This window comes from Mauremys reevesii, linkage group 6 (assembly GCF_016161935.1).
Source record: "Mauremys reevesii isolate NIE-2019 linkage group 6, ASM1616193v1, whole genome shotgun sequence".
Taxonomy (NCBI): Eukaryota; Metazoa; Chordata; order Testudines; family Geoemydidae; genus Mauremys; species Mauremys reevesii.
The window spans coordinates 91103711-91122645 of record NC_052628.1 but is presented as its reverse complement, the minus strand read 5'-3'; the positions used below and the strand labels follow the sequence as shown (position 1 = coordinate 91122645).

At 42.9% G+C, this 18935-nt stretch overlaps 1 protein-coding gene across 3 annotated transcripts in view; it reads right to left on the bottom strand.

The window, feature by feature from the left end:
• The window catches only part of SMC5 (structural maintenance of chromosomes 5), an 83163-nt gene extending 66001 nt beyond the window's left edge, over nucleotides 1-17162 (bottom strand). The window contains exons 1-4 of one of the 3 annotated variants that reach the window (XM_039544669.1): nucleotides 17069-17162; nucleotides 14293-14434; nucleotides 12516-12568; nucleotides 2043-2205 (exon numbers count right to left, since the gene is read on the bottom strand). In XM_039544669.1, the coding sequence (XP_039400603.1) occupies nucleotides 2043-2205; nucleotides 12516-12568; nucleotides 14293-14434; nucleotides 17069-17103 (393 nt within the window). In that variant the 5' untranslated portion in view covers nucleotides 17104-17162. The other 2 variants (XM_039544670.1, XM_039544668.1) reach the window with 2 other exon arrangements.
• Nucleotides 17163-18935: the final 1773 nt, after the last annotated feature.

Sequence of the window (18935 nt, the reverse complement as noted above, 5' to 3'; positions counted from 1 at the left end):
CTCGTCCTCAGTGACCTCTGCGACCGGGAGGTTGATGGCTTGTGCCACCCGACGGAGGAGGTCCTGATGGGCACGCAAGTCAATCGGTGGGGGATCCGATGATGAGGACCCCGCCACTGCCTCGTCCGGCAAAGAAGACGAGGAATGGCCCTGACCCATGGCTTGTAACTGTGGTTCGCCCATGGGGTGCGAAGCCTCCGCCTCTACGGGATGTTCCGCCGGTACAGGTGGCGGCGGAACCTCAACCGGAGGTGATGGAGGGGGCCTGCTGACAGTGGCTTCCGGCACCCTGTGGTCGGAGGGCCTGGGTCGCTGGAGGGAGGGGGCGCCTTGAGCCTCGTGAAAGGCCCAGGTGGTCCAGAAGCCCCATTGCTGTGGACCGTGGTCCTGTCCTTGGGGATCTGCCCGGTGATCTCCACCACTGCCCTCGTGCGAGGCGACCGACGGTTGGCGGGAAGGCCACGGGGGGGCAGAGGCGCTCAGGGACTGCGCCGTCGATGCCACTAGTCTGTCCGTGGACAGTGCTGGGGACCGGTGCCGATCGTCGCGGTACCGGGAGCGAGAGCGGGACCGTCAACCGCGTGAGTACCGGGAGGTCGACCGCGATCTCGACCGTCGTCGACGGGAGCGGCTCCGAGAACGGTGACGGGATCCGGACCTTCTTCGGTGCTGACGTCCGGAGACCGGGACCGGGATCGCCTCCGGGAGTGCGACCGGTACTGCGATGAGGAGCGGTACCGGGACTGCGACCAGCGCCGAGACGGAGAGCGGTACCGTGATGGTGACCGCTGGAGCGCTCCGTGCTGAGGACGACGGCGGAGCTGATGGTGTCGACACCGCAGGGGTAAGCGCCAATTCCATTAGGAGCTGCCTTAATCTAATGTCCCGCTCCTTTTTCGTTCTAGGCTTGAACAATCTGCAAATAGGGCACTTATCTGGTCGATGGGCCTCACCAAGACAACGCAGGCAGGAGTCGTGAGGGTCCCCAATAGGCATGTGCCGCTGGCAAGCCGCACAGGGCTTAAACCCCGGTGTCTTGGGCATACGCCCGCACCGGACGGGAAAAGAGGGGCTAAGCCCCCCTAATTCCCCTTAATCTACCTAATAACTTACTTAACTAACTACTACTATATACACTAACTACAAAACTAGAACCGAGGTGAGCTAGGGATGTGGAGGACAAACAAGCACTCCACTGTTCCAACGGCCGTCACGGGCGGGAAGAAGGAACTGAGGAGCGGACGGGCCGGCTGGGGTATATATCTAGCGCTATAGCGGCGCCACTCCAGGGGGCGCCCAGCCGGCCCGCTGGTGTTGCTAGGGTAAAAATCTTCCGAAGAGCACGGCGCGCACACCTAACTGGAATGCATAGGAGCAATCACTCGAAGAAGAATGACTTTTTACCCCTAGTCTAGATAGCGTCTAATTAAACTTGTCTGTTCTCAAGTTCAGACATGCTAGGAGGCCAACTACCTAGATGATGGAGCTCTCTGCTACTTTTCTTTTCCCAAACATACTCAGGTTCCCCTTGGCTTTGTTCTGAGAATGTATCATATATTTAAAGATACTTAATACTTTAGATTATTTTTCATCCATAGACTCAAGGCACTTTCCAAACTAGGGCAAATATCATGACCCCCAATTCAATGAGATACAGGGGGGGAAAGTAATTTGCCCAAGATCACATAACAAGCCTAGTGCAGGCCTCCAGCCTCCTAAACTTGATCCCTATCCATTGGACCATGCCGTCTCCAACACATGCTCTCTTTTTTATGGAAGATTACCTAATTTGACAAAATCAGTGAGCCTTAAAACATTATGCATGCCATACACACCCGCACACACACAAAAATATTAAAAATCATTCATGATGCAATGGTTAAAATTGGGGTTTTTTTTGTTTTTACCCTTTCTGGCCTTCCAAAGAGCTACCTCTAGTCCCTCTACTGAAAGGCCACATTTAAAAAGTCACAATCCCCTTCTCCCCACCCCCATCCCCAATAAATTAGTACTCAATTTGTATCTATTATTGTCTTTCCTACCTGAGGAAGAAACTGGCACAGATTGCCCACTTGGATATTTAAGGCTGCAATCTGCTCCTCTACTATTTTCAGGGTTGAAGGCTTTTTATTGACAAACCACACTGATGCATTGTTTGCTACATGAATCTCACGTGTGATAATGAGATTTTTAGGAGTCTTAAACCTGATTAATAGAAAAAAAAGATGTTAAGTGTTTACACTTATAGCAACTTTGGAAATATACATACAGACTGCACTGGTAACACATCTTGTTGCTTTAAATAAGAAAGCTCCAAAATTTCTGATGGCAATGACTCTATCACTAGCAAGTGAATAATAGGTTTCAAATGTTAAAACAAAAATTACTGGATACTAGAGATAGCCAAATTCAGGAATGTAATAGGAACTGCTGCATATTATCTAATGGTACAAGGTGCCGAGTTAATCCTACAAGCCATTACTCACAAAAATAATCCCTGATCACATGACTAGATCCATTAGTTCCTGAAAAATCTTCACTCAACTGAAGCCAATGAGATCATTCATGTGAGTATACTACTCATGTGAATGTATCAGTGTAACTGTTTCAAAAACATGTGTGAACAGTAGCAATATTAACAAGTTCTAAAGTATAGTAAATGGATTTTTTAAAAACACACAGCTATAGTTTAAAACATCTGAAATGTCTCTGTTACTGCATAGTACAGATCTAGATGTGTATGTATATTCCATATGTACTGTACTCATTCCTGAGGAAAACAATAATCTTATACTACTAAACTAACAATTATTACTTAGTTTTTATTTTCTGTTTAATACACTAAAAGTACAGTATACCAGATACCTCACAAATAAATATGCAAACAAGATCCCTGTACTGAAATGCTTACCATCTAATTAGCAAAACAGGGGGGATGAGATGTATCAGCAAGCAAATAAGCAGTGAAGTCAGCATTCGATCTTGAAATTGCCATTAGTTTGGTTTAGTTTATTTTTCTACTGTCTATTCAGTTAACACTTCTTTAAAAGGGGAGAATTAGGTTTATAAGGCCTTTTGGAAAAAGTTTATTTTAAGCAGGGACTTAAAGGAGCAGAGCTTGAAAGAGAAGGTGGGATTCCAAGCTTGAGGGGCTGCATGGAAAGCAGCACTAAGATGTGAGTGGGATAAGGATGTGAATACCTTTTTCGTGAAGCCTATGCCTTTCCTTGTAAATGCCTACCATGTCATTAATGATATTCCATTACCGTCACAGTCAAGAATGCTTCACCACTGTATACATGATTATTTTGATTTTAGTTATGATCCTAGAGTCAAATTCACCCAAGCTGGCACAGAGGGGTACACATTTCAAGTTCTAAAGGGCATTAGGTGTCCCATCAGTAAGTAGTCCCATATTTGATCACTTCCTCATTCTAATCTTTCATCTGAAAACTTCCCTGTTAAACAAAGTACTGAATTAGATTTAGACTTCTGCAGCTAACACAGCTAACGGTCTCCATAGATCATTAGACCCTCTCCATACTTCAAGTGAGATATGATTGGGTTACTTAATCTATCTCCTTTGACCTGCCTTACTACTTCCCAGAGAATAGTGTGACCTGGAGACCCATTGCAGCACCAACTGCCCCAGATTGTCTCACTTTGGCCCTTTTCACAAGACTGAATGTCCAATAATATAGCTTTGTATTTGGGAGCCTAATCCCATTTTATCTTGATCACTGTATTGGACAGGGCTCATGAAAGGTCTGTCCTCTGTCCCACTTCTTATCAAAACAGCATCTTTAAATACTATGCTGAGATTCACAAAAGGTTATATGCTGCAATACAGTTAATTTGTAAGACAGGTAGTATCTTTATTAGATTGATCTTTTCTAAAAGATTTAGGCTAGATTTTCAGATGTGCTCAGCACCCACAACTGGGATCAGGATTTCAAAAGAGCGTGGCTCCCATTTAGGCATCTGTATGAACTGGCCAGGTTTCCTAACAGGCTTAGCCCTGGGTGTTGTCAAATTTTCAGAAATCTTCCTCCATGGTGGGTGAGCATTTGAGAACTCAGTCAGCCACTTCATTTGGGTGTTAAATGGGAACTAAACAAGTTTTGAAGATTTGAGCCTGGAAAAGCATTAAGGGGATCTCTTTAAGGCTTACAGGCATCCTTTGACTTTGGCAGTATAGTCAATGTGTGTCCAAGATCACCTCTTCATTGTGTGTTTTGAAAATCCTCTCCCCTCCATTAAGTAAAAGATTATCCTTGGCCACAAAGGTGGTCTAAGTAATTCATTTCGGCAGAATTTAAGTTATTTTGAAGATCTAGCCATTGAAGCTGATCATTGCCCTAGTTAACCTTCAGAAAGCTGTCTTCACAAGTCCACAAACAACATTAGTATCCTCGTGCTACTGACAACCTTGCTGAACAGAATGACCAAATTCGTTAATGGGTCAGAAATTACTATTAAGATCCCTGGAGGAGAGTAATTAAATTGTCAAGAATCACTTTTACTCTGCTACTTGGGAGCACTAAGAACAAGCACAATAGCTATTTGGGATAAGGGTAAGGTGGGAGAGAGAACTCAGAAACTGAAGAGCTAGTCTTCACTTCCCGCACTATGCTCTCACAACAGCCAGGAAGCTCCAGGACTGCCCGGGGGGGGAGGCAAGTGGGGCAATTTGCCCTAGGCCCCACAGGGCCCCCCATGAGAATATAGTATTCTATAGTATTGCAACTTTTTTTTAAATGGAAGGGGCCCCCGAAATTGCCCCAGGCCTCCTGAATCCTCTGGGTGGCCCTGGGAAGCTCTGGGTGAAGGAAGATAATTCCTTCTCCCTTGCAGCCTACAAGGGGAGATACATCATGGAGAACAATGAAGGAATTCCAATTGATCAGAAACTCCTAGCCACAGACAGATGTAAAAGGTGGAGTTCCACCACCAATTTCTGGGAACAGCACCCTCTCCGTTTATAGAAGAGGGGAAGGAAGGAAGGAAAGATTTTTACTAGTGCTTTGCTGGTTCATCCCCATACCTATATTTTATATTAGCCTTTGGCTATTAGATAATCCTCTGGATAGTAGGCGTCTAAAATGTCTCAAGCCCTGTATGCACCATTTAACCTGATATCTGGTTCTCTGCATTTGATCTTAGATAGATTTTTCCTACACTTTTGTTAAATCAAGAACATTACAGAAATGTATAACTTTCACAGAGTAAACTGGATATAATCTACAAAAGATACTATTCTGGACTCCAGTGATCCTATTCATCCTTTCGCTGATATTTCACTTTGTGCTCTAATTGTGGTATGCCATTAGCCTGTCCCTTCCTCTCCCCATTCATAAAATAGCATTTTACTCTAATGGGTAAGTAGCAATTCTACAAAAAAGGTCATTTTTTTTGGAGATAAATGCACCCAACCTACACATACCTCTCTCATTTGGAAGCTTATTTTACATATGTTTAGATGAGGTATAATCTGGAGCTGCCAAGTAATGCTATAGATCTACAGGTGAGATGAAACAGTGGTTCCCAGAATGAGGAAAGTGTCAATTTTTTTTGCACAGTTCCAGAAACACTGCAACATGACTATAACTAAAGTTTTAGTTTAAGTTAATTTCAACGCCTTAGTGTGGTGTTTACTGATCAAAGGTACCAAAGGAAAGTGTACAGAGATTTTTTATTGGTTTTGCATGGGCAAGTATTTTTTTTCCCAAATGAAGCTGTCTAGATGTGGCAAAAATCAACATTCTGCAACATAACGTGAAATGTTTTCACATTGCATCTTCTTAATTGTCAAAATACATATCACACGTAATAACAATATTTCTATACTTTCAATTAATTTGCTGACCATCTCAATCTCACACTGACAATTGCATGCCATTAGTTTGTACCAGGTAATGGGCACATATAAACATACATGAATTCCTAATTTAATGCTTCTCCATTGTAAGTTTTACTACATACAATGTATCATCTAGTCTGCCCAATGGAAGATGTTAATTTGTAATTGCCTTTGCATGTACCACTAGCCTTTGAAATATTCTATAAACTAGCTTTTTAATTCAGTGACACTTATACACAGGTCAGTATTACTGTTAGATGACAATACACAGCTTCATACAAGGCTTCAGTCAAAGTGCTCACTAAACAAAAATGGTAATTTTGATAGTAACATTTAGAACTAATTCACATCTAATTTAGCACACGTCTGTATACTTGTACAAAATGAAAAATGGTGGCAATGTTAACAATATACTTTGGGAATTTTATTTCTATAGGAAAATTACAGTATATGAAGACATGGAAGTACAAGCCCCTTTAAGCGTCCATCAAAGATGATGTGCCACCAATGCTCTGTCACAGGGGCTGCTTTCAGAAATATGCAAGCAAGTTGAATTTGGCATGTCAGAGTTATACTGAACCAAGGAAAGAAAAACAGACTGAATCTGATCAAAGACCATCACGTTCACCTGCTTCTATTGCCACCACAGCAAGCACGTCCTGCAGCAATTGGTCCTGTTGCACTGTTTGCTTGAGAAAAACCATGCAAGATAGACAAGAGAGCAACAAATCTAATGGAGGCAGCATTTCAAAGAGGAGATGACGTTCTGCAGAATATCTGTGGAAGACTTAATTGCTAAGGATGCAGTTTATCACTCAACATGCCTTTCTTCCTATTTGAGTAAAATGAATTAAAGCAAAACCATCTAGTTACACTGCATCAATATTCACCTTCCGACATTGCATTTCATCACCTGATTGAAGAGATAGACAATAATCTTATGTACCAGAAGGCTCTTCTTTTGTTTAAGCTGCTAAAAAGATATTAAGCTCTGCCTTCTTCAGATGTAGAAACTGCAAGCTATTCTAGTAGCAAATTACAGACAAAATTAGAAAAACACTATGGTTCTGTAATTTCATTCCATGCACAGCATGGACAAGGCAAGTCTACCATTGCTCTGTGGAGAACAGTAACATTAGCTGATACTATTCAAGCTGCTAATAATCTGAAGCAGGAATTCAAGTCATCCAAAGATTTTGGGGATGTTCTTTTGGTGAGTGAGCCTGATGAACTACTTTCAAACGTACAAGTGGTTTTGCATAATGCTGCTTCAATCCTTTGGTCTGAAATAGCTGAAATGAAAGCCTCAGAATATTATCCAAAGCCAGATGATTGTCATTTACCGAGGTCAGCTACTTTTGTGCCCCAATTGGTATAGGAGTTTGTCCTTTGGTTGATAAAGAGGTATTTAATTCAGCCAGCAATGAATATCATCCTTCAGAAGATACTCAAAGGTGCTTCTCAATTGCAGAGTGCATATATTTAACAGTTCCACAATTATCACACCATGAATTTGGGTCATCCAATTAACTGATATACTACAGCTTCATAATTGATGCAGAATCCATGATGAGCTGAGGTGGTCTATCACTGGTGCTCCAAAAACTGAAGGAGAAAAACTCCAGGTGGTGTGTTCATTCCAAATGGAGTTGTACCACTTGATGCCACTGTAATTCTCATCCATTAAGGAGACGATAATATAGGGAAGGGGTGGCCAACCTGTGGCTCCGGAGCCACATGCGGCTCTTCAGACATTAATATGAGGCTCCTTCTATAGGCACCAACTCCTGGGCTGAAGCTACAGGCGCAAACTTTCCAATGTGCTGGGGGGTGCTCAATGCTCAACTCCTGGCTCTGCCCCCACTCCACCCCTTCCTGCCCCCTCCCCAAGCCTGCCGTGCCCTTGCTCTTTCCCCCTCCCAACCCCGAGCCTCCTGCACAGCTCAAAACAGCTGATCAGGAGGCACGGGGAGGGAGAGGGAGGCACTGGCAAGGCTGCTGGGGGGCTGCTGACATATTACTGTGGCTCTTTGGCAACGTACATTGGTAAATTCTGGCTCCCTCTCAGGCTCAGGTTGGCCACCCCTGATATAGGTATGTCTACACTGATGGAAAGAAGGCCTTCTACTCAATGGCTAGAGTGGTATTTGAAGAACAGTCTGCAGATATCTCTTATGATGCTGGACTACCATTGAACCATGGGAAAGAAAAGACACTTTCTCCAGGCAATCAGAATTTCTTATGCAATCTGAAACATTTGAAAAACCTAGAACACCTCCAGAACAGAATACGCATGAAAAAGTATTTGAGAAAAACTCATTACCTACAAATGAACACTGGCTGAGATCTCTCCTGTGGTCTTTTAAGACTACTACCTCGTGATGTCCTACCAATACCAAATGACAATGATATTGTGAGAGAGACAAGGTGGGTGAGGTAATATCTTTTATTGAAGCAACTTCTGTTGGTGCGAAACTTTCAAGCTTACACAGAGCTCTTCTTCAGATCTGGGAAACAATCAACTAACTAATGAACGCATATTTCAAGGGATCATTAGTGTAAGCTTGAAAGTTTGTCTCTCTCACCAACAGAAGTTGGTCCAATAAAAGATACTACCTCACTCACCTTGTCTCTCTAATATCCTGGGACCAACATGGCTATAACACCACCGCATACAACAATGGGTGATACAATCACTTGAATGTGAACAGTATTTTGGACTGGTTTCAACCACAAGCTTGCACCAAAGAGCACCTACACGGCTGGTGCATATGCACTAACTCTAGCTCCAAAGAGCAAAATATGCCACATTTATAGGCAAGCGGCAGATATGATTGATTTGGTTGACTTAACGTACTACTGTGGATGCCAAACCAGCTGCCATGGCCACAGTCTACACCAAAAAAAATACTGAAATGTAAAGAAATGTCAGCAGCTCTAGGACAACAGCATTCTGTTCAGACCAGGGATTCAGACCACTTATGTTGTTGCTCAGCAAGTGAAATGGACCTTCCTAAATGAACTTGGTACCAATGTGATTCGCTTATGTGTTTTCACACCCTGTACTGCTTTATTGCATGTCCTGGAAAATTTTGAGGAGACTCAGGATTGCTAGACCTTGTTGATTCTGATGTACATATAGTTTGCACTGCAGATCAAATGCTTGCTGGCAAGCAATTCAGCCATGCTCTATGTGGCTTGACTCTAGCATCTGAGGCCTGGAGCATGCTGTATAAATGTATTATTAGATTTTGTTTTATCCTTTAGATGGTTATTGTAAGGCTGTGAGGTCAAAGAAATCCAATTTTATGGCCTGAAATATACAGAGTCATTAAACTAACAGAAAAGAATGCAAATATTTTGCAGTGGTCATTTTAACATGTTGATGGTGTCACTGTTTACCCCCATTTCTATGATAACAGAAATGCCATATCTCTCCTTAAAGTAGACACAAGCTTTCAGATAATGTATGACTTCAAGTTAAGCATGTAGACAAGTGTTTGCAGCAGAAGTTAACATTTTTATTATAAACTATTTCTAGTGACAAAATCTTACTTCCAAAACAAAACGTATAAGTATAGTTTAATTGTTAAGTGATTAAAAATAAATAAATACTGGCCAAGTTTTTCAAAAACAGGATGTTAAAGTTATGCTTCTAAATGTTTAGGCACCATATTTAGGGTGGTATTTTCAAAAGCATGAAAAGTAACTTTGGAGCACAATTCCCAATGACTTCAAACCCTGATGAAGGAGTATAGCCTACTCAAAAGCTCCTGAGCTGTTTTAACTTGCGGAAGTTCAATGTATCAGATGGCAGAGTTGGTTTCAATGATCATACAAGGGCTCTTTGTATCAAATTTTGCATTTGATTGAATTGTTCCCCCAGTAAGGATGTTACTCAGACCCTATACTTGTCATTTTCAGCACAAATTTTTGTAATGTCAGATTTTTCAGTAAAAGAAGTCTCCGTAAATAACTTGCTTTAGGAAGGGCAGTACTATCTGTCCCTGAGATTTTATTACATTTAAGCCATTTGACAGGCTATTTTTATCACATATAGCATCTGCATACCTTGTTCAAATAAACATAACTATGCGGAGAATAAACTAATTGAGGTTTATTCTTCCAAGAAGATTCACTTATCCCATCAGTAATGCACAGGGTTTGCAGTCTACTTTTTGACTAGCCTCAAATGTCTCAAGTCCACTTCCACTGTATATATGCATGTCCCAATTGTGCCACTTTCCTCTGCCTTTCTTTACCTTCTTGTACTAAGATCTACCTTGATTAATTTTGATATGGTGCTATTATTCCTTGTTCTTTTCTTACCACTTTCTGCCTCTATTTACAATATTTTGTATCATCAGAAGCTGGGGATCTATCATATTCAGTTTCTTTCTCTTCCTCTTGTCTATGTATTCCTTGAATAGCCTCCTGGATTTTGCTAATTCACTCTTCCTGTACTACCCACACTGTGATAGGCCTCTCTCTGAGACAGCATTCTCTGCATGACAGCAAAATTCTCATTCTCTGATGTGTTTGGAGAGACTTCTGTTTACACCTGCATTGGTGACTGCATTCGTTTCTTCTCACCTGTCGGGTTTTAAGAAGAGAGTGTCCCTAAACTATGCTGTACTAAGTGTCCGCCTTTCATTCATTTGCCTGTGTAACAGGGTAGTCTGACTCCTTTAAGGGAAGTTTTGTTCCAGGAAAAGCCAGTTCTGTTCTAAAACTTGGAATTGTGGGATCTGCATTTCCCCAGAAGGAGACTGAAAGAAGTATTATGATAGAGGCTGCTCCATAGTAGCTTACCAGTGAGAGACTGGCTACTCAGTCTTCCTGCTTACTTGAGTCTATCACTTGACTGAACTACATATTTTGTTACCAATAAGTGACATGGCAGGCAGAATTGTAGAAAAGAGATCTTTATTGCATATGCTGAATGGCCAGAGTTAAATGTTGAGGCTCTAGAGTTTCTGGGCAAACAGCTTAACCCCACCTTGCCTTCTTGAGCCTGGTGCACACGCAAGTAGGTCTTTGACCCTCTTCACCAAGTTCCATACACCCCTTGCATTTTCCCCATGTTATGAGCAAATTAACATACATAATTAACTTCCAGTTCCACTTATACTATACTGCCTGTTCTTAAAGGGGTTAATCCTTAGAACACGGTTGGCTAGCTCCATTCCACAAGAAAACATAATGCTCATCTCTGTTATAAAACCACAGTATCTTGTCTTTAAACTGTATGTTACAACATGTAAATCCTCAAACACACCAGAAGAGGAAACTAAGACATACAAAGAAGAAAATCTCAAAAAAAATCTACTTCACCCCAGTAGATCTTTTAAGTCCCACCTTTTCCTATTATTGTTCATTCACCTAAGGTGTTGTCTGGTATTATATTGTCCAGGTGAAAGACTGTTGCACCATCTTTAACAAACAAAACACACATCTACACCACCCCACACCTTGTTTCTGGTAATGCAGTCCTTGCTATCTTCCTTTTATATTATCCTACAAATTACTCATGGAATCTTGTTATTAGGATGATGGTTGTACTCTGTTTCCATGCTCAGGAGAAAACAACAGATTCCCTTTCATTAGCCATGATTTCCCCCATTACAGTTTCTCTCCTTTGATTTAAAAAGGAGAGCAACAGAACCTCATCTTGAGCTAAGGAAGCAATCATTCCATATTTCTTCTTTCTTTCTTTCTCCAACTCTGCAACAAGATTCCCACCCATCACCAAGCCATGCAGATGTTGGCAGGTCAGTTATTCCTTGTCCTAGAACCAACTTCTCTACCAAGGTTCACTGTTTCCTCAAGATCTAGGATAACCTCCTTCAGTTCCCCGCTCCCACTAGCCTCACAGCTGTCACCTTGGCATCTCTTTCCCACCCAAGCAATGTTTTTACTAGTTTATCAGCTTCTAATATCACCTCCTGTGCTTGGTTTCAAAGAAGTCTCTTCGGAATGGATCAGTCTTTGTTCAGCCATCCCATCCAGGTTTGAGGCCAACTGTTTGGTCCCTTTTAGTCTACAGGAAATGTTATGCTACCTTTTATTACTTTACCCTGCCTCTCCTCCCTCCCTATTCTTCTGTCTGTTATCTTTTCTGTTTGTTTGATGCAGTCTAAGTTCTTTGGGGCAAAGACCCAACAAGTACTATGCAAAGATATGTTGCAAGGTAAGGTTGGAGAAAGGTTCCTGGAGAGTTTTACTTTTATTTTTTATTAAATATAGAACAATTTGGATATAATTACATGTTATATTAATGGTTATAAGTGTTTACATAAAACAGCATTTGCATCACAACATTAAATACACCAAAATCTAACATGATTAATCAAGGCACTTGCTTTCTATATACAACTTTTCTTTCCTTTTCTGCATGCCGGGAGCCTCCCTTAAAGATTAGGCAAGCTGCAGCAGAAAATGACAAATTGTTAGCTAGCTAATGGATCATCTCTTACAAACCAGTTATCTGACACTTTAAAATTTATTATACTAAGCTTGTGCTTCAAGAAAGTACTCTTTACACACCACAAATCACCAGTGCCTCAACAGATGCTGTCTACAAAACTTTTTACAAATCTGTTTATTAAAACAAAAACACAAGATAAAGTCAGCAAAAAATGGTTTTAGTACTTACAGTTCAATTTCAACCAAGCCTTTTGAGCACCCTCGCTTTACATACAGACCAACCTGCAGAGCAAAAGTTACAGGAACCAGTATTTTAAAATATTAAATAAAAAATGTATCTATTAAAAATATATTTAAAAATCAGACATAAAAATTTAGATTTAATGACTGATTTGGAATAGGTATGCCAATAACTAGTACCAATTTACAATGCTGTCATGCATACAATTCCCTCATACGCAGTTACAAAAAAGATTATGGCTGGGCAATCACTAGAGAAATCCTGTTACGAGGAAATTAGAATTTTATACAAAACTACTGCCTCCCTCCCTCCCTAAAGCGTCAGTTTCTTCTACAGGGGAAAGAGAGAGTATGGCTCTTTTTTGTCTAAAGAGCTCTACAACAGTTTTTTGTACTTCATGATCTGCTCCAAGACTGATGCCTTATAATACACTGGCCCTTGAATCAAGTTACACAGAAGAAGGAATTTCAGACTAAGTCATATTGCCTACTGCTAGAAAATACAAATGAATGTGATTAAGAGATGAGTACACTGATTTGGCCCCAAGCCCATCTATTTTTACAAAAAACTGAACCCCTTGGGCATGGGGAGGAAAAAGTCATTAAGACGTCTGGAACACGTAAAGGGATTCAGCCAATTCCTGACAGCTGTATAAGCCATCCATTATCACTAAACCAACTTTAAATATACCCTCTTAATTTTCAAAAACACACATAAAAAGGTCAAACCAACAAATAAGTAGATTAGAAAACCCTACTGCCTATTCAAAAGGTCCACTTTCAATATATCATAAATACACTACACCTTTATAAAGGAGAAGTGTATTATTAAAGAAAAAAATGAAATTGTATTCACCTGTAACCAAAGTTCTTAAAGATGGACTCTACATATTCATATTCATGGAATACGCTGACAGTGCAGCTCTGATGGTGGAACCTTCTTTTAGCAGTGCTCATTGGAGCATTTTATTATCAGGGCTGCAATGTCACTGCAACATATGAACAGGATGAGCAGAGCCCACCCAAAGAAATACATTTAGGGATTCTCTACACATGGAGTTGTTCCCAATTAACCCCATATGTTGACATTCTTACTCCGGAATAAGAATTGTTCCTGCTTAGTTGAACATATATCTAAAATGCATTAAGATAAACAGGTACAAGGCACTCTTTCTGGATTAAGAGTGTTCATATTGCCAATAATGCTGTCAATAACACATTTCAACACTCTATAAGGCTCTACACCAAAAGCATTATGTACCCCAAAATCATCTAATTTGCTCTCTAACACAACACCATTTGATATCAACCATCAACAGATAAGCACCTCAGACTTTCACAGATTCCATGCATTTTGGAAGTTCTGATGAAAAAAAATACTTAAGTGATTAAAGTAGTAAAGTGAAACACTAAAAAGTTAGAAAATGTAGTAATTAATACTATTCCTACATGCTTCAATTTCTCTAAGTAGGCTGTGTTAGTTGGAAAATTTAAAGAGGTCCCAACAAGAATCAAGTGCTTCCAGACTGAACACAAAAGCTCAGTCAGGTTGATAAGCAGAAGACCAACGTTACAGCTGCAGAGCTCTTTGTAGAGCTACAGCAGAGCTGGACAATTAAGAGAGGTTTTGTTTCTGCAGCAGATTGACCTGCTGAGGTATTATTATCCACTTGGAGTTTACAAACCACCAGGATTACGGTTATTCCTGCTGGACTGGGCCCTAAATTATTAAATTAAATGTCTAGATCTCAAAAATTCGCACTCACCTTGTCCGCACGCCCTATGAAAGAAGGTTTTCCTGCCAATCCCAGACAAATGGCACAAACAATGCTTGACTTTCCTGTTCCATTAGCTCCTACTATCATGTTTAAATGGGGTCCTGGAGATACTTCACAATTATCATATGTTCTGAAAGAAACCATCATTTTAGGCTAATAGACAGCGATATAGACCAGAAAAATCAATCACAGTTTCATGCAAAACAAGCATATTTGCCTCAGCGCCATTCTGACATTGTTTAAAATATGATAAAGCAATACTTCTAAGATTGAAGTCTTTTCTAAATATGGTTTTCTAGAAAAGCTCAACACATGGCAAAAAAAACCTAATCCCATATCATTTAACACGGTGTAATGAAAATATACCAGCTGCAGCACATATCTATCCTTTACCATGATGACTGGGGAGAATGAAAAGCTTAGAGTAAAATCCTGGCTCCACTGAATCAACTGCATAGCCCCCTCCCCCTTAACATCAATGGAACCAAGATGACATCCTTAATATTTCACCCGTCAAAATAAAAAGCAAAAAAAAAGGTTAGTCTTTTAGGGAAAACATACAAGTTGTGGGGAGGGATAGCTCAGTGGTTTGAGCATTAGCCTGCTAAACCGAGGGTTGTGAGTTCAATCCTTGAGGAGACCATTTAGGGATCTGGGACAAAAATCTGTCTGGGGATTGGCCCTGCTTTGAACAGGCAGTTAGAGTAGATGACCTCCTGAGGTCCCTTCCAACCCTGATCTATGAATTCTGCAAGGCTGATTTAAACACTTTTTGTTCAGTTGATTGTTTCTAAGTCTGTCAGATTCAACTCAGGTAGGCAGAGGGCTGCCTCCTGTAGTTGCAGCTCTTAGAAGGCATAATCTGTACTAAAGGCCTGTGTGATACCACAGCAAGCCAGATCTAATATCTGCAGCATAGTTCCCAGCTTCTGTCAGTAGACTGAAATTTCCAGTCCAATATGAAATTTGTGATACATTCATTTAGTTACATCTGAGAATTGTAATGAAAACTAATATTAAAGAGCTCTTTGGGGTAGAGACAATGGTTTTGTTACATGTTTGTACAGTGCCTAGCACAGTGAAGTCATGATCTATTACTGGAGTTCCTAAGCGCTAATGCACTACAAATAATTAATACACTTAGTACGATCAGTACTGTACCTCCTGTGCCATTTATTTTTACATTAAACTCAATACCTTCTACTGTCCGTTCATTTTCAGTTTTCCAAACGCCAAAGAGATTTTACTGACAACACTTAGCCACACTGTAGAAGAGCTCAGGGATAAGTAATGGCTTTTCTTCATGTATAGTGCTACAGCTACACCACTGTACCACTTCACTGCAGATGCTACTATGTCATCGGGAGAGCTTATCTTGTTGGTGTAGTTTGTCCACCTCCCCGAGGGGCAGCAGCTATGTCCTGGGAGAAGCTCTCCTGTCAACACAGCACTGTCTACCCAAGGGGCGGGGGGTTAGATTGCAACAGTTATACTGACAGTAGTCTGTAAAGCAGAGGTTGCCTAAAGGATTTGGCTGCTGGGGCTTTTGGCACCTGAAGAGGAGTGGGAGACAGGCTGTGGAGCAGACAAATAGTCTAAATAGTTCTTCTTTAAATGATCAGCAGTTGACTACTTCAGGCTGAGGCTTAAACTGCCATACTTTAGGTGTCAGTTTCAGGCCCCAGCCATAATGCTAAACAGTTTTTCCCGGAGGTGTGGAACACGAAAGGCCTGGGAAGGACACAGCGGAAGCTAGCCAGTACACGGCACTTTGCCCAAGCTGTTTGTGAATGACGGCCAAGTGCTGTCCAACACTGAAGGTACAGCCAGTGACACACACGCTGCCCCAGTCTTATAAGACGGCCAACACCCAGCCACTCTAGTCTCATGACGCCACTAGTGCAGGGGTAGGCACCCTGCGGCACATGAGCTGATTTTCAGTGGCACTCACACTGGCCAGGTCCTGGCAACTGGAACCAGGGGCTCCGCATTTTAACTGAATTTTAAATGAAACTTCTTAAACATTTTAAAAACTTTATTTACTTTACATCCAACGATAGTTTAGTTAAACATTATAGACGTATAGAAAAGGACCTTCTAAAAACGTTAAAATGTATTACTGGCACGCAGAACCTTAAATTAGAGGGACTAAATGAAGACTCAGCACACCACTCCTGAAAGGTTGCTGACCCCCTGCGCTAGTGCGAGGAACTAGGCCGGCCCCAGTAGCCAGAGCCCCAGCAGTTAGAGCCCCCCCCCCCGGGGGGGGAGGCAGAAGCCGCAACGGCCAGCGAGCTCTGCCCACACGTCTGGGGGTGGCAGGCCCCCGCGTCCCCACACCGGAGCCGGGCTCCCTCCCACTATCGCACGTGACAGCAGGGGCGGCGGGACGGCGTCGCCAGCGCCCAGAGTCCCGTTTACAACCCAGGCCGGACCGGGCGAGCCTGGCGTGATCCCCTGACTCCCGGAGCTGGGCCCTCAGCCGAGGGCCAAATACCCCCGTCCTCACGGCCCAGCCCCACGGCCGCAGTCCCCCAGCACGAGCCGCCTCCCCTCGCCCCGGCAGCAGAGGACGCCGCACTCACAAGAAATTCTCCATAGTGACCCTGACTATAGAGCCCTCCACGAAGGGCGACCGCGGCTGCCCCCGGCCGCTTCCCTCTGGCCCGGCAGCCCCCGAGCCTCGCTTACTCCACCCGGCGCCGCTGTCGCTAGTGGCGGCCCCGAGTTTCCGTTTGCCCGGGGCCGCCATCTTTGCGCCAACCTGAAGCGCCGCCCACCACCTGAAACTTTTGTCATCCGCCGTTAAGATGAAAACGAGTCCGACACGCGCGCCCTATTCCCATTGGTCGATAGAGTGGGACGGAAGGGGAGAGGCATAGTCCATTGGCTAATGAAACACCAGGCGTCACGTGAAACGTCACTGGTTGAGAGATGGCGGGGTGGGGCCAATTCATGACTTTCAGTTCAGTATGAAGGGTCCGTTCGCGCGAGATCGATGGGAGGAGCCTTCCCGCAAGCCGGCTTGGGCACGTGGTGCATTTGTGACGTTGATTGTTGCGGGCTCTCTGATAGGGCTTCTCTTTTAGGATTTTATATGGCGGGGGGGGGTAATAGCGTCCCAACTTGAACCCTTGTCTGTGCGTAGACAGCGCGCCTCATTTGCATACGACGGAATCACGGAGGTTTGTCCCCCACCTTACAAGCAAACTGCCTACGCCTCGCAGCCTGCTGTGCAGCCATCAAAGACTACACTGCCCAGCACGCAGCGCGGCAAGGGCGCACCGCCGTTCCCTGTGACCGGCGGAGCATTGCATGCTGGGAGGCGTAGTTCTCTCGAGCCTCCTGCCCCTCCCCTACTCTGAGGGCTGCTGCTCTCTGGTTTGGGGTGAGAGGCGGTCTCTGTTTTCCCTGGCGGGGATGACTGCCCCATGCGCTAAGCAGGCTCAGCCTTTCGGGCTGGGGAAGGAGGGCAATTGCTCACCCCAGCAGCTGCCTTTACCCAGGGGCACGAGGCAAGCCTGAAACTGCCTAGACCGGTCTCCGACACTGGGTTTCTGGATTAAAGTGGTGACAGCAGCAGCCCTTGCTGCTGTGCAATGTGCCAGGGCAGGCCCCAGCAGGCTGCTGCACCGCTTGTCCGATGCTGCTTCGGTGGAGGTGGTCAGTTACGCTCACGTCACGGCGCTGACACCTGTGGGCAAGGTTATAAGTGTTGTATAAAAATGCTAGACTTCTAAAGACTATGATGGGTGAACTGGAGTGCCTGGTAGTATTAGGTGAGAATATTGATGTAAATGAAACGTGGTGGACTTCTGATAATCCATGGGACACTAATACCACTGTATAAAATATATAGGAATGACAGACTAGGTTGCACCAGGGGAGAAGTGGCACTATACACGAAAGAAAGAAGAGAGTCAAATATAGTAAAAATCTTAAATGAATTAAACTGTATGCTAGAATCTCTATGGATATAAATTCCATACTTGAATAATAAGAGTATAGCAGTAAGAATATACTACCACCCAGCTGACCAAGATGGTGATTATAACATGCTCTGGGAGATTAGAGAGTCTATCAGAATAGAAAACAGTAATAATAGGGGATTTTAACTAGCCCCATATTGACTGGGCACATGTCACCTCAGGACAGGATGCTGAAATAAAGTTTTTGACACCATAAATGACTGCTTCTTGGAGCAGCTAGTCCTGGAACCCACAAGGGGAGAGGCAATACTTGATTTAGTCCTATTAATTTCATTAAGGCAGTCCTGTCGTACCATGTGCCAGCAAGAGGATCTTCAGGAGGGAAGGTGATCTTATATTTGGAGAAGCAAGGGGCAGGAGAGAAGCTAGGAGCAGGGCTCAGATGATTTAGGGTTAGTCAGATGAAGAGTTCCTCGCATGGAGATAGGCTATCAGCTGGTCTCTTAGTATTGTTTGCTGACATCATATCCGTTTACATTTTGAATATAGCTCAAAGTGCCATTTTTAATTCACTCCTCTATCCCCTCCCTGATATTTGAAATTGGGAAGCGTAAAAAGTATTGCTATTACAAAAAAAACATATTAAGGTGATTTCAAACTGAGGATGGTGTTATTGTCTTTTCCACAAGATGGCAGCATAAT